This window comes from Mus caroli, unplaced genomic scaffold (genome assembly GCF_978045245.1).
Source record: "Mus caroli unplaced genomic scaffold, Mus_caroli_1 scaffold_7, whole genome shotgun sequence".
In the NCBI taxonomy this organism is placed as follows: Eukaryota; Metazoa; Chordata; class Mammalia; order Rodentia; family Muridae; genus Mus; species Mus caroli.
The window spans coordinates 77,310,291-77,326,283 of record NW_028227262.1 but is presented as its reverse complement, the minus strand read 5'-3'; the positions used below and the strand labels follow the sequence as shown (position 1 = coordinate 77,326,283).

Genomic DNA, 15,993 nt, shown 5'->3' with positions numbered 1-15,993 from the left:
TCAGCTAGAGCAGAGTTAAATTCTGCTCTGTGCTGATTTGCTTTGGTGACAGGGACACCATTCAGACCATTCAAGGCACCAACTTTGTTCTTTGTTAGGTTAGTACATTGTCGGGGTTTTTGCTAGGAGCTATCTGAGGGATTCAAGAAGCAGCAAGGTACGTTTTGCTTCCTAGGCAAATAAACGTAAGATAATCTTCCTGTTCACTCAAATCAATGAGTTGCAATGAGGAGGAAAGTTTGAAGAGGAATATGCAATGAGGGGTCAGCACTACTGAGTGCTGCTCAGTAGTAATGAGTATTGAGTGCTTCTGTGTGCTCGGACTTTGCAAAGGACATGACCACAACAGGGATTGCCAATGAAAGAATGTGATCTGTGAGCCCAGAAGTGACTCTTCAAGGGCTGCGGGGAGTTATGGATAAGTAGAGTCAGGTTGCAGAAGGGGCACCAGGGACATGTGGCTGTAGAGAAGGGTCAGAAGAGATGACTATGATGTCATGGAGAGGAAAGGGGTGTCAAGGGAAGACACGGGTTTTAGCGCCCATCTCTTGTAAAAACTACAGGTATGAGGTGTAGATGGAGGGAGGGGTCATAAGATTAAGAACAAGCTATGAGAATATTAATCAAATAAAAAGTACAATGAGAGAAGATGAGGTTCTCTTGGAGTACAAAGTGTGGGAGCAGTTGAGAAGTTGGGGTGGGGGCTCCCTTGCTGGTTTTGTATCTACACTTGTTTCTTGTCTGTAGTTAATGGAGGTCTTTAGTCCTGAGAAGGAGACAGATTTCAGAGCCTTTACACTGAGGAAATAGGCAGTAAGCAGGTAAGGCATTGAAGAGTACATGAGAAATGGCCTGCTGCTCTTGGAGAGGTGTATCGGGATGCTTCCTCACATGGCCTGATGACTTCTGTGACTCAGGTGGGGACAGACAAAGGGTGGTGGGGCAGGAGCTCCACTGAGGGAGCGCGCCCAGCCGCAGTGTGCTAGGCACTTCCCATGAAGCCAGGGAGAGAGTTCCTCAGGAGCGGTGACGGTGAGTGCGCGTGGCTCAGCTCTTCATTTTCCAACTTGCGCCCAAATCCTCAGCAAGTTCAGAAGGCCGCCAATCACCTCTCACCGCAGCTGGTCAGCTGGCTCCATCTCCTCTTGGGGTTTGCAGATGCTGTTTCTCTGCCCTCCTTATGACGCTGGAGCTGAACCCTGCTGGTCCTTCAAGTCTCAGGCCAGCCCTCTTTCCCTAGGGTCAGAGTAACTATTTCAGCCTTAATTGGTCTTGAGCTCTTACTATAGAGTGTGAAAGCCAGTGTAGACAAATGGATGTGTATCCAAAAATATTGACAAAGCCAGGTAGCCAGGCTGCAGACCGTATTTTACTACTCCTGAAAAGCATGTGTTCCCTTCCCCAGCACACGTAGTGTACCCTCCCTCATCCTACCCCTGCTTCTTGCTCTCACCACATGGTGCATCCCTACGTATGCACCCATCTCTCTGTTTGAGGTCCCCATTCCTGTACAAAGACAGAAAACACAAGTGGTCCTTCCATCAGGTCCTAGGACTCAGAATGTCACATTGTCAATAATGTTATGTACATAGAGGAGGACACTTTGACATAGGCTTGCGTGCACTTCTAATTGATTATTTTTGAATAGAAGGGCTGGGAGAGGTGAACGGGAAGGAAACTAAAGATGAACTTACAGATTAAGTCAGAGGGGGAAGGGTTGGCAGAAAGGTTATTTTATTTTCTCTGTGATGGGGGTAACCACTGCCCTTTCCCCTGAGCCTCAACTAAAAGGAAGTAGTCAGGATAACCTAGCTTGTTTCTCTGCCTGGCTGCCTGAGCAGCCTCTGGCCCCATGCCTGCCCCTGCAAACTCTAACCCCGGCACTGGGGCACACTAATTTTCACCACAGTATTTATTTAGTGACAAGAGAAAGGAAAGGCCTTGGGTTTGGGTTGGCAAGGGGAGTGCCCTGCACTCCCAGATTTCTGTTTGGATTGGCAAGTGCCTGGCAGCCTGGCCTACATCTCTTCCCAGCTGCAGTGAATTTGCTTACAATGGAGTCACTAGACTCCGATTCTAGGCCCAGCCTGGGCTTTTGGGACTGAGCCACAGATCTGGGCAACTTTTCCCTTGAGACACTGAGGAAAGAAAACCTCAGGCTGTGTGACGCACAGCGCAGCCAGTGCCCAGGGCAGATGCTCAGAGGACTCCTCAGAGTTCAGGTCTCCTTGGAAACATGCAGGACTCGCCTGTGGGTGCAGGAAGGTTGGAATTCCTCAGGAAGCCAAAATACAGACTGCTTATCTGAGGGCTGCTACCCTGCTCCAGCCAAGGGAACTTTGAGGAGAACTGACAAGGACTGTGGGGGAAGGGGGACATGTCGTCACAGCCCAGCTGACAGGCTTACCCTGGTCAGCTTCCCAGGGTGCCCTCACAGGTGGGCCACAGAAGGCTGCAAGACCTGTTTCCTCCTGCATCTTAACTCTGTGACACAGATGGGACCTAGGAGGAGAGGTGATTACCTCTGGGTCCGTATCCTCTGCGCCCCTACCTTTATGCAGTTTTTGTTGTTTTGGTTTTTTGTTTGTTTTTTTTAATACATCCTTGTGGTGTGTAACGTCAGCTTTGAGGAAAAGCTGTTCTGTCAAAGGAGCTGACAGGCTGGGTTTGAAAGGGGGAAGTGGGATCAGTGTTTGTCTTAAAAGGGAAAATTTCTTGTGCTTTTTTTATTCTTTAAAATTTGTATCTTAGCCAGGCGTGGTGGTGCACGCCTTTAATCCCAGCACTCGGGAGGCAGAGGCAGGCTGATTTCTGAGTTCGAGGCCAGCCTGGTCTACAAAGTGAGTGCCAGAACAGCCAGGGCTACACAGAGAAACCCTGTCTCGAAAAACCAAAAAAAAAAAAAAAAATTGTATCTTCTGGTTTTCGCCCATCAATGAGCATACGACTTATGCAGTGTTTTTGTTTTGTTATGTTTTATTTTGCTTTCTTACTGCATTTCTTTATTTGGGAGGAAGTCAGGGATCCACATGCCAAGGCATGTGTGTGGAATTCAGAGACACTTGTCTCCTTCTTCCATCATGTGGTTCTCTCTTTCTGTCACGTGGGTCCCAGCAATCAAAGTCAGGTGTCAGGCTTGGTAGAAAGTGCCTCTACCCACCAAGTCATCTCTGGCTGGCAGAGGCAAGAGGATCATAAGTTTAAGACCAACTTTGACAACACAACAAGACACTATTTACTAAAATGTTTATGCAGAAGTAATATGTGTTTTAATATGAACAATACTAAGATCTGGGGCGGTTAAGATGTGTTACTCAGTGCCTCAACGCCTTTTCTTTTAAGTCCACACCCCAGAGGCCTAGCAGTGAGTATCCACATGCCTTTTCCTATATGCAGCTGCCCTAGATGTAGTTGATTTCCAGTCATTGCATCCTGCCTCCTTACTGGGATTTTGATTTTGTTGATTCTTTTAGCATCACACTCAACTGGCATTGATCTAATCTAACCTCTGTAATCACTGTAGCGTTCTGTAATGTGTATACACTGGAATTTACTGCCGTTTCTGTGGGACAGTTAGAATAGTTCTACTTTTCTGCCATTGTAAGCTGGGATCTTTTTTCCTTCTGAACGGCTAAGAGGAAATGTTTTAAATGTCATGGAGTGGGGGTGGGGAGTGCGTATTTTCAGATTGTATCTGCCAAGATTATGGCAGTCTTTAATTTTTATACTTGTTTTGTATTTTTGAAGTACGGTATGTTTTCCAGGGTCACTGAACTGAGATTCAAAAGCCTTGTCTTCCAGTCCTGGCTATTCTGGGAGAAGCTGGACTAATTCTAAGCTGTGGAATTGGTGTGACCTTGGGGGGATTTGAGAAGCCTGCCAAGTTCTTTCAAATCCGTGGAAACATGCAGTCTTGGAATTGTATCTGTTTCTTTGTTAACTGAGAGGGGAGCCCAGAGCTCTGGAAGGCTAGGTTTTCTGAGGGTACTGCTTACCACACAGGCACCTGTGCTTGGCCATTTCTTCTCCTTATGCTTCTGCGCCTAGAAGTGGGATCAGAGCTGTGAAAGGCCAAGAGCAGAGGGCTGGTGAGTATTTCTCAGTTGCTAGAGCTTTTTCTCTAGATTATTTAGTTAACTAGAACATGAGGCGTACAGAGCTCACCCAAGTGAAGTGTGGTAAGCCCTTGGAGCGATCACTGATCCCTCAAAGTCCCCACAGGTGCTCACCTGCCCTTCATTCTGCCCCAGGTGTGCCGGCATGTGAAAAATGGGGACATCCTCCTCCTGAATCGACAGCCTACCTTGCACAGACCCTCCATCCAGGCCCATCGTGCCCACATTCTGCCGGAAGAAAAAGTCCTACGCCTTCACTATGCCAACTGCAAGGCCTACAATGCTGACTTTGATGGAGATGAGATGAACGCCCACTTCCCCCAGAGTGAGTTGGGCCGAGCTGAAGCCTATGTCCTGGCCTGCACTGATCAGCAGTATCTTGTTCCCAAGGTAAGTCTGACCCTTGAGACTGTGCCTTAGTCATCACCAGCATGACTTGGCGTGCGGAGCCGGACCTGGCTGGTGGGTGGTGGCTCTAGGACAAGAGTAGGAGGTGCTAGGTTTTTCAGCTCTTAATGTCTAAAAGCAGAGAAACATTTTTGTCTTGTTGTGACTTTAAATGTTAGAAGAAAACCTGAGGCAGCCATCCTAGAGAGCCAGGTTCGGTAGTTGAATAATAGCGTTTAGTTCCAAACTTGCTGCATTCTCTAACTTGCTGATCGGGCAAGCTTTAGCATGCAGGATACCTAGACCCACAGAAGACTGATCCTTCAGCTATGAGGATCCTAAGTCTGGGAGTTTTTTCGTTTGGTTGGTTAGTTTTATTTAGTTATTGTTACACACACTCGCCTGCGCACAGACACACAGATTTATCAGTTGGGGCTGGGTTCTCTTTATTTTGACCAGTTGTGGTTTTCTTTGATGAGGGGTGAAAGGGTATATGGATAAGTATTTAGAATACCATTAAGAATTAGCTAATTTAATGACTCATCAGCAGTGGTTTTTCCTGTGGGTGCAGTACTCCCAGGGGTCTAGCACCAGACGTGATCTCCCTTCTCTTGAGTGGGCTGTGAGTTACTGCCAGGACACGAGTGCCACTATTGCACCTCACAGATACCTTGCCGTGCGGGTCACTGTGGTCGGTCATAGGCATCAAAGCTGAGTAGCCCGCTGGTTGCTTCCCTCCCTGGCAGTTTGCAGAACTCCTTCTGTGAACACTAGTCATCAGGGAGGAGGCTTTTGGGTCAGAGTCTCTGGGCCCTATGGCTGAAGTGCAGGATGTCTTAGCAATAGGGACTTTAATTCAACCTTTGGGAGGCAGTCAGGACAGCATCTGTGGTTTATATTGGAGGGATGGTCTCTTGGCCTCCTATGACAAACAACTCAAAAGGGAGTATCCTGCTTTTTGCTAAATAAGCTATGGCATGTGGGGGGAGCATTGTCAGCCCAAGCAGGGTAACTTCATTTAAGTTATATATGTATGTGTGCATACATATAGGATAAAATGTATCGTGTAATTTTAGATAAATAAAAAAATAGTGTGATTCCTTACGGCTTTTTCGGGTATCCTGTCTCTCTTTCCTGTTCTATTGATCTCATGTCCCCATCTCCAAGCCTAAATTTTAAGAGGCAGCTTAATCCCAGGGGTCCAGACAAGATCCCCCTGCAGTTCATGAAGATGTCTCTTTGAATCCCTCTGTTTCTTTCCAAGGTTGTTCCTCAGGCAACCTCATGTAGTCAGAGCTGTGAGTGACATACAGGAAGAGTATACTTCCTGCTCTTTCCCTTGGCCAGCTGACATGTTTACTTATATTTCAGGAGTCTGAGTTAGTGAGTGCTTATGGGAGGAACAGAGCAAAGAAAGCCAGACTAAGGCTGAGTCTAATCTTCCTTACCTGCTCAAAGGGCTGAGCCCTCCTCAGACTGGACAGTTTCTTGCCAGTGATTTAGAGCATTCCTTTGGAATGTTGTGGGATCTGAAGAGATTAGAAATAGTGATGGAAAACACAGGTACCATTTCCCACGCGTGTTTTCCATGCCAGGCACTGCAGAGCGCTTTGGCGACTTCTCATTTCACCCTGCTCACAAACCTCAGAGCTAAGTACTGCTAATGTCTGCACTTCACACACGAGGAATGAAACTTGCCTAAGGTCACTGAAGTAGGAAGGCAGGGAAAGCAGCTTCCGGGTCCTTGTGGTGTTGACTGTGCTCTAGAGAGGGACAGCACGGTCCCAGGGCATGCGAGAAGCCACCCAGCAGTGCCCAGCACAGTCTGCTCCTTAGATCTTCTCTCCCACCCACTCTGGTGTATCACTGTGGCTTTACCTGGTGCCAGTTTGTGCTTAACTTTGCTTTTTCTGCCCACATTAGTAGGCCATTGGTTACCAGAAAGACAGAAGGAGTCCTGAGCCCACTAGACCATTTGAAAATTAGAAAACATAATTGGCTAATGTGAAAATTGATTCTTTACCTTTTCATGTAATAGCAAAGTGAAAATAGTAATAATAACGCCAGTGGTAGCTGTGGTAGTGATCTGAAGCCATCATACACTGACCAGGCAGTTCTCCCAGCAATTCCCCCCATCATCCCCCCAGCAGTTTGTAAACATTTTCATTCATACTCTTCACAATGGCCTTAGAAATAGGTGCCATTTACAGGCAAGAAACACCAAGAAAGTAAGTTGTCAGCCAGTGATGGGACCAAGACTCAAACCTCAGAGTCCTTAGCCACACTTGATGGTAGGGCTAGACCTGCGCCTAGGTGGGGCTTGTGGCAGAACATGACACCATGTCAAAAGTTAAGATTCTGGTCAATTTTATTTAATCTTAAGTGCCAAAAGGCAAATCCTTATTTTACTGGTGGCTGTCAGGGAGTGCTGAGGCTAACCAGGAAGGGACTTTTTGGGACTTTTCTTCTTTTCTCTCTGTTGGTCATTTTCCTCCTTGGGCCCAGCCTCCATAGACGGGAGTTCGCTCATTTCTCCTTTGGTTTGTGTCTCACTTTTAAAGTGCCTTTCCCTGTGGCCATACTATGTACTGAGTAGAGTTTGTGTTGTTCTGTTAATTAAAATCTGAAATGATTAGAACTTTTACCTTTTTTATTTTTTATTTTGTTTTTTTATTTTTTTATTTTTAAGGAATCAACTGAATTTTTCATTTATTTCCTTGAACAGTATCCTCCTTCTGTTTTCCTGTGCTCACTAAGGGCTAAAACTTTGTGGAAAGTTCTTGATGAAACTTAAGATGTAGTTTTCTGACTTCTACATAGCTAGAAAATTACAAGGCACAGAGCACATTATTCTCTGAGCAGAGATACTGATTTTAATGTATCGTGCTAGGATGTGTAATGGCACTCCTTGAAGGGTGGAAATTCTGTAGTACCTGCTCCCAGAGACTGGAATAGATCAAATGTATAATCTTGGCTTAGGTTTCTCCTCCAAGAAAAACAAGATCATTTTTGGAATAAGATGTGAAGATTTTTTGTTTTTATATTAGGTTAACTTTTTATTTTAACTTTTTTCACACAATATTTTTCCATCATGTTCTTTCTCTCAAACAAAACAAAAACTGGAATAAAGATCAAAACTAATAACACAAAATATACAAAGGCAAAACAAGCACACACACATGGGGTCTGTTTTGTATCGACCAGCTACTCCTGGGCCCAGGGCCTGCCCTGCAGTGTGGTTGATTTACTCAATGTCACTAGGGAAGATAATCTCTTCTTATTTATATTAGTAACTTAAAGCCTTCATTAAAAAGGCCAAATGTGCCATCTACTCCTGCCTTACTTTTAAGGCACTTTTCAGCCCATCTCTAACGACTCTGTGAGACTTCATAGACCTGTCATTACTGTGTTTGGACCATTTGACAAGAATGTTTATATTCTGGCTCTTCCAACAACTGTGTTGTGAGGTCCTAAGCCCTCGTTATGAACCATGGCCATAATGTGACAGTCAGATGATAATGCTCTTTGAGCTCCATTCTCGATTTTATCTCAGATTCATGTAAACATGGAAACATTTTAAGAAACTACTTACAGGATGTCAATGAGTGTAGCTATTTTTACTTTGATTTGCCTGTGTTGCCATGAAGACAAACCTGACAGATACGGTCCAGGAGAATGGGGATTACAAAGGCTGTGAAAACGTCAAATGAAATTAGTGTGGCCACTGAACTTGGGATTTTTATAAAAGCCCATGTTTTGGCCTTAGATGGGTAATACCTTCATTAGAACTCACCCTAAAGCACATGCTGTAGTCTGAAAACACACTAGTAAAGGGCATTCCTTCCCAATATAGTCAAACGGCATCAAGGCCTTTCCCTGGTCCTGCCTGAGCCCATTATCACTAAGGTTTCATCTGCACTGCTGCTCTCCGATGCAGTGCAAGCGCCCCTCCTGCCACTCTCAGGTGCAGCGTGATTTCCCCTCCACAGTCTGCACTGCTGCTCTCAGATGCGTGTGAACTCCCCTCCTGTGGCTCTCAGATGTGTGTGAACGCCCCTTCACAGTCTGCACTGTGCCATCCTGCCCTTCTCTTCCACGACATTTAAAACACATTGTAGTCCTATGTTCATCTCAGCATTTGTTTCCTTGTCGGCTTCTCCTGAGCAGGCTAGAGATCTGCCTGATGCCCAGGCACACAGTAGGCTCTCAGGAAATACTTGTTAGATGGATGAATGATTTACAGAAGTACAAGGCCAGAAATGTGTGAAAAACACAAAAGCATAAAACCAAGAACACAACTGACAACAGCTAGACCAAACGTAGACACAAATGCCAAAACTCTGCCGAGTAACTAGAACCAGATGTGATTAAATAAAGAAGGCCTGTGGAACTGGATGAGTTTGAAACACATTTGCCATAAGACAGAAGGCAGTTGGCAAACGTTGAGGCCAGTAGTAACTCCGGTCCTGTGGTTTGTGAGGTGGTCTATTTCTAAGTGAGGGTGTGGAGCAGAGAGTTTGGGCTTTATCTGAAAGCTCTTGGTAGAGTGGCCTCCAAGCAGATGGTTAGAAATGAATGACTTTGACTTTAAATTTGTCTTTATTCTCTCTTGTCCTTTTGATATGCAGGATGGCCAGCCATTGGCAGGACTGATCCAAGATCACATGGTTTCAGGTGCAAACATGACCATTCGGGGATGCTTTTTCACCCGGGAACAGTACATGGAACTGGTGTACCGAGGGCTCACAGACAAAGTGGGACGCGTGAAGCTCTTTCCTCCCGCCATCCTGAAGCCCTTCCCACTGTGGACAGGAAAACAGGTAATTGGGAGAATCGCAGCCAGTGTATAATTTAAAAGGAAATAAATCTCTTATATAACAGTTTCAAAACTGTTCTAAGAGATCCTAGACCAGAGACAGAAAAAATCTCTAATCATGAAATAATGTGATTTTTCTTTTGGGTGGAATCTACTAAGAACAGGTTGCACGGCTTCTGTTTATTGACTCTAACATAACTTGGTGTCTAACTTGATTCAAATACAGTGCTAATGGCATTGGTGTTACACCTCTAATCATAATAAGGTTCAGTGGGAAATACCAAGGGCTTTGCTGAGTTCTTTAAACTTGTTTTCTTAGTGCTTAAATTCAACCTTCTCTCTTTAGATGATAATGGCAAACTTAATGTTAAATTACACATTCAAGGTTATCAGAGACAGAATTGGAATTCAAACCCAGGATTTTATTAGTGCCTGAAGTAACCATATAATCGTATAACATGGAAATCATGTAATGGAGTACACTACAGTATATTCTTCTACTGTTGCCTGAGCCACCAAATTCAGCTTCAAAAGTCTTGTCTCTTTATCTGTAAAAAGTGGGTTTGAATTAGTCTCTGCAGCCTCTCCTCCAATTCTGCAATGGTTGCTAGTCTGTGAGCCTGTGATTTGACTAGTTTTAGTTGTTACGTTTTAATTGTTTTATAAAGGTCACTATAACAAAGTACTTCCTGTGAGGGAGAGTTTACTTTACGTCAGAGGTTCAGAGCTTGCCATTTTGGCCACTTGACTGTTGCTTCTGGAGCTTTGTGTGGTGAGTCCGATCATTCTGGTAGGGAGCATGTGGTAGAACAGAGGGACTCAACGAGCACAGGAGACAGAAAGAGAACCACGAAGCGTGGAAGAGATAGACCCTTCAGAGGCATGCTCCAGAGGCATACACCTCCTGCTCTAATAGCCTGTTAGGTAAACTCGGCAGTGGCTTAGCCCAGTGATGGTGTTAGCACTCTCAAGATCCAATCACCTTTCAGGAGCCCCTTCAGAGACAGAGCCTTCAACACGAGAGCTTTTGAAAGAATGGTTCATACATTTTTACAGCTATTGAACTGGGCTTGCTAATATTTTGTTTAGAATGGGTGTTATCTTTCTCACCGCTGTGATGATATACCTGACATGACAGGAACTCGAGGAGGCTGGAGGCCGCATTGCATGCACAGTCAGGAAGCAGAGAGACCGGGACCTAACACTGCTGCTCAGCTCACTTTCACTTAGACTGGGACAGTCCCACATCCAGGGGTGACTCTCCTCAGTTAAACTGTCCTAGGAATACCCTCAGAGACACACCCAGAGTTGTCTTTCCACCGTGATTCTAAATCCCAGTCACCATTACAAACCGCAACTAAATGTTGACTCTGTGTGTGTGTGTGTGTGTGTGTGTGTTACTGTGTTTCTGCACAGGTGCTATGGCACTCATGTATGTAGAAGTCAGAGTACAGCTTTCGAGAGTCAGTTCTCTCCTTCCTTAGAAGGGTCTAGTGACTGAGCCTGGTTGTCAGGTTTACCCAGCAAATGCCTTTCCAGCCATCTTACCAGCTCCAAGTACTTTTTTTGTTTTGTTTTGTTTTGTTCTGTTTTGTTTGTAGAACATGATTTTAATATTTTCAACTGTTAATATTCAACAAACAGAATAATTATTTTAAGATATATTTTGTTGTTATGTCTCCCTTTTCAATACTGATTTTATTAACTTGGATACTGTCTCTGTGCCCTCTGGTTAGTCTGGCTAAGTGTTTATCTTGTTATTTTCTCAAAGAACCAGCTCCTGGTTTTGTTTATTCTTTATATAGTTCCTGGTTTTGTTTATTCTTTATATAGTTCTTTTTGATTCTATAGTTCTATTTGATTGATTTCAGCCCTGTATTTGCTTCTTTTTGTTCTAGAGCTTTCAGGTGTGCTGTCAAGCTGCTAGTGTAAGCTCTTCAGTTTCTTTTTGGGGGCACTCAGAGCTATGAGTTTTCCTCTTATCACTGCTTTCATTGTGTCCCATAAGATTTGGTACTATGTATCTTCGTTTTCATTAAATTCTAAAAAACCTTTCATTTCTTTCATATTTCTTCCTTGACCAAGTTATTATTGAGTAGAGTGTTGTTCAGCTTCCATGTGAATGTGTGTTTTCCATTGTTTTTGTTGGTATTTAAGACCAGCCTTAGTCCATGGTGATCTGATAGGGTGCATGGGATTTTTTCACTCTTGTATCTGTTGAGGCCTGTTTTGTGACCAATTATATGGTCAATTTTCCCAAGTAACTTTTAAACAGATTGTGGGATCTTGGTCTCTTAGGGCGTTCTCTCCTTCTCTCTGCCCTCTCCGTCCGTCTGTCTGTCTGTCTGTCTGTCTGTCCTGGCTTGGGATGTGGTGAGTCTGCTTCTCCTCACTGTCCTTGCCCAGCAGCACCCTGACCAGAAGCTCTCTCGTTCGCTCTAGATTTCACTCTAGATTGTTTTTATAAATGATTTATTAATGTTTCTATTTTTTTATGATTATGTAAAAGTGCAGTCTTTGTATTTGTCCTTAATAAATTTCACATTATTTTTCATTGTAGAAATAATACAAAAATAGAAGTAATAATTAGAAAAAAAGAAAAGAAAAAAATTAGTTGCCCAACAGAAATACAAAAACATAAAAGGAAAAATTCCCTCCCTCACCATGTCCGCTCTCAATATACACATATCATCTTATCAGAAATAAATAAGAATGGGGTCATACTATAGTGTCCTCGGGGCTGCTCAGAACTGAACCATGATTAAGTTTTAAAGTTTTTAAAAATCCTCATTTATATTTAGTTTTTGTATATGAGCATTTCATCTACATGTATATCTGTAAATCCTGTGCATGCCCTTAGAGGCCAGAAGATGGTGTCAGACCCCAGGAACTGGAGTTACTCAGAGTTAATGGCCCCCCTGTAGGTGCCAGGAACCAAGGCTGGATGCTCTGGAAGAGCAGCCTGTGATCCTAACCGCTGAGCCATCTCTTTGCACCCACTCCCATCCCCCCTATTTTTGTATCCTGCTATGTAGTCCAGGCTGGCTTTAAACTTGTCAGTCCTGCCTCAGCCTTCCAAGTGCCTGGATTATAGGCATACACCACCACACCCAACTTGACATTCAGTTTTCAATGTGTATCACCCCTTCTGCAGACATCTGGAACCTGAAGCATGCACCCCTCCACTTTTGTTTAGTTGAGGAGGCTGTGAGTGAGCTCCCACATCCTTCACAGGGAGGTTTATCAGTCCTTTTCTTAATCCAGTTTTTATTGGATACTTGTTTTATGTTGTATTCAACCACCCACTCCTTTCAGTTGCCACTCTACTATTTATACATAATTATGGTTCAGGGGCACAGTGTGGCATTTCCATTTGTGAATTCAGTGTTTAATGACCAGATATGGATATCTGAAATGTCTGTTACCTTAAGTGTTGACTATTTCTCCATGATGGGAGCTTGCTAAGTCCTCTGTAGCAGCTGTTTTGAATGTACAGTTATTGGCATCCAGGTATCCTGCAGCTCTGTGGAGCGTGAGAGTTACTCTTTATTCAAGCAGCCCCCTTGTACCTGTTAACCACCCTCTCTGCAGCCCCTTCTCAGCTACTCATAGCCTCTTTTCTACTTTGTGCTTCTCTGAAGTCAACTTTAGAACATATGCTATCTGCTTCCTGGGGTCTGAGTATATTGTAGTAACATGTACTATCTCCCAGGCTCAGCTCTTGTACAAATAAGGTTTCATTGTGTTTAATGCCTGAGTAGTGTTCCCCTGTGTATGCCACCACCTGGTCTTGGCTGTTTCGTTATAGATGAATGGCTAGCTTGATTCTGCACCTTCCCTTTCCGTGGGTGTGTGCCATGTGGCATGTCTGATTTACATGGGAGTTCTGCTTCTAGTGTGGGGAAATTTCATGTTTTCCATAATTGTTATATATGTGAGCGTTTCGTTTCCCTTTTCCCTGGTTCTTGACAAGTCTGCTTTTTAACATGCTTCACATGTGACAAGTTTACTTAAGTGTTTCTGTGTGCCTAGTTGGCAGACCCAAGCTTTTCTGTAATTGCTTTGTAACTTAAATTCAGCACCCTTGATGGTACGGGCGAGCGGGTACTGAGTCTGTGTGTAGAGCTGCCGCTGTCTCTTCAGCCTCTATACTGTCGAGTTCAGTGATATGAGTATCCCCTAGTTGATCTAAGTATCCCTCTATTTGATACCTACCTCTTATTAGGTATTTAAATTTTTAATTGGTATTTTTTTATTATTATTTTAACTAGTGCTATAGTCAATATCTGTTTCTTCAAACTCTAGGATATTTTCATGGGGGTGTATTTTATATAAGTTTCTGGAAATTGTTATCCAAGGATATTTACATTTTGAAACTTGTAAAGAAATCCATTTTGCTTAAAAAATGTTTTTAAAGATTAATGCAGATTAGCATAAAGCTATTTTACCCTCATGATACCTTCTGGTGTGGCTGGGCTGAGCTGTGGGGAGGATCAGCCCCGTAATCATCGTCCGCTCTGAAAGCAGTGTTACCTGCCTTCTTTATTTTTATTTCTTACTTAGTTCTTTTTACTCTTATGTACACAGGTATTTTGCTTGCATGTGTATCTGTACACCACATGTAAGCAGTGCTTTGGGGGGCCAGAAGAGGGCATCAGGTCCCCTAGAACGGGAGTTAATGGGCAGTTAGCTGCCTTTGTAGGTGCTGGAAATTGAACCCAGGTTCCCTTTAAGAGGGGCCAGTATTCTCAACCACTGAGCCACCTCTCCAGCCCCCGAACCTGTAATACCTGCCCATGTGTCCCAACACGGCTCTCTCTGGAGGAATGTACTTGGCAACTCTTCCCAAGCCGGCCCATTGTCCTCAGGACACCGGCCTCCCTCTGCAGAGCACCTGCTTGAGTGCCTCTCCAGGCCTTCTTTCAACTACTGTTTGCTGATAATAACCCTTCTGGTTGACTCAGGAAAGACACCCTGACCTTTCAGTACTAACATTAATTCTAGTTACATCAATTTACCTGTGGCACTTAGCTCTGTAAAAGCTTGGTATCAGGTTATGGGCTTATCAGTCTTTTATCAGTGTGACACCTGTTCTTTAAGGCGTTTACTGTGTTCAGCATGTAGACCTGGAATGTATTTACAGTAAACGGTACTGTCAGGAGTTAAGTCAGATCAATCTTTTATGTAAATACTTGTTTTCCCAGGATTCATGTTATAATCCTCACTCTGTCCCCCACCCCCACCCCCGTCCCCCGAGATAGTATTGCAGAATGAGGCTTTTGGGAAATGTTTAGGTCGTGGGAGCAGTGCCCTTGTGAGTCTTCTAAGTCCTCCATCCGCAAAGTCAAGACAGAGTAAGAAGTCTTCATTTATGAGCTAGAAAGCATGGTGCTCCCCAGACTCTGAGTCTGCCCCACAACTACAAGAGATACATTCCTATTCCTATCCTGGGCTGGTCAGGGCATTTGGGTATAGTCGTCAGATACTTTCCTTCCATTCAGCTAAGCCTTTCCACTCACCTTCAGTCCCTTGCCCTAAAACTCATGATCTTGTCTGACTGCCCTGGCTGGCTGAGGCCTTCCATGGCCATCTTACTAAAACAGCCGTGCCCTCGTACACCCTGCTCTTACTTTTCCTTGATCTGTTTCCTCCAAAGCAGGATCCTCGAGGGATCGAGGCTCCAAGGAGCACTATTCTCTCCCCAGTGCCTGCCTTATGGTAAACACAGGGAAGATAATTGCCAGTGAGTGAATGCATCTTGTATGTCTGCAGGCTGTGAACAAGCAGTGCTGGGTCCCTCAGTGCTCCTCAGTGCATGACCAGGCAGCCCAGTCCCTGATGTCTCACTCCGGGTCTCTCTCAGATGCTTAGGCCTTCCGTGAAGAGCTGAGTACCTTAGGTAGTTTTTATGTCCTTGCCTTGAGAATACAAGCTCTGTGCAGGGAGGAAGTCATTAAACTTGGTAGTGATTGTCCCCTACTTGAGGATGACTGAGGAGTGTGTCTCAGCTTTCCATCCAGGCAGGTAAGGAGGCTTAGGAGCCTTACCATCTCTCTCAGCTTCTCTCAGCTTTGTGAAGGCTTCGTTTTTGTTATTTTACCACATTATCTGATATTTGCTTTAACCCCAAAGCAATTTCTACTTTTCCTCCCCTTCCTTTGACCTATTCAGAAATTGAATGCAAGTCATAGAGATTGCTCACTTTAGGATAAAGTGTTTTTCCCTAGTTGTTCTGCTTGGCCTCATACTGACTTCGGCAATATGTTCTAATCTTCTGGCTCATTCTGTTTTCACCTGTGTCTAGCTTGGTCTCTCTTCAACATGTCTCGTAAAACTTCCAGTAAAAGTACCTCTCCCTCCTCTTCCTCTCCCTCCTCCTCCCCTCTCCCGCCCCCCCCCCCCCCCCATCTGCCCTGCTTCCCTCTTACAATGCCTCTCTTTCTTCTCTTTGTGAGAGTTAGGCATCTGGTCTGCCAATCTTTCATCACTTTGCTTCTCAATTAGACATCACTTTCAAAAATGAGTTCTTCCTTCTACAAACTAACTTTACCTTATTGTTTAGGATTAAAGGTGTGTACTGAGGTTGTGTCTGTATTCCTGCCAGAGGGATGAAAGGTGTGTGCTAAGGACTGAGCCACACCACAACTAGAGTGTTACTAAATAACACAATCTTGG

General features: G+C 44.3%; 1 protein-coding gene across 1 annotated transcript in view; it reads left to right on the top strand.

Moving 5' to 3' along the window:
• The window catches only part of Polr1a (RNA polymerase I subunit A), a 63,408-nt gene that overhangs the window by 22,774 nt on the left and 24,641 nt on the right, over nucleotides 1–15,993 (top strand). Inside the window, exons 13-14 of the mRNA XM_021164727.3 lie at nucleotides 4,251–4,505; nucleotides 9,131–9,322. Of these exons, the coding sequence (XP_021020386.1) occupies nucleotides 4,251–4,505; nucleotides 9,131–9,322 (447 nt within the window). The remainder of the gene's footprint in view (nucleotides 1–4,250; nucleotides 4,506–9,130; nucleotides 9,323–15,993) is intronic.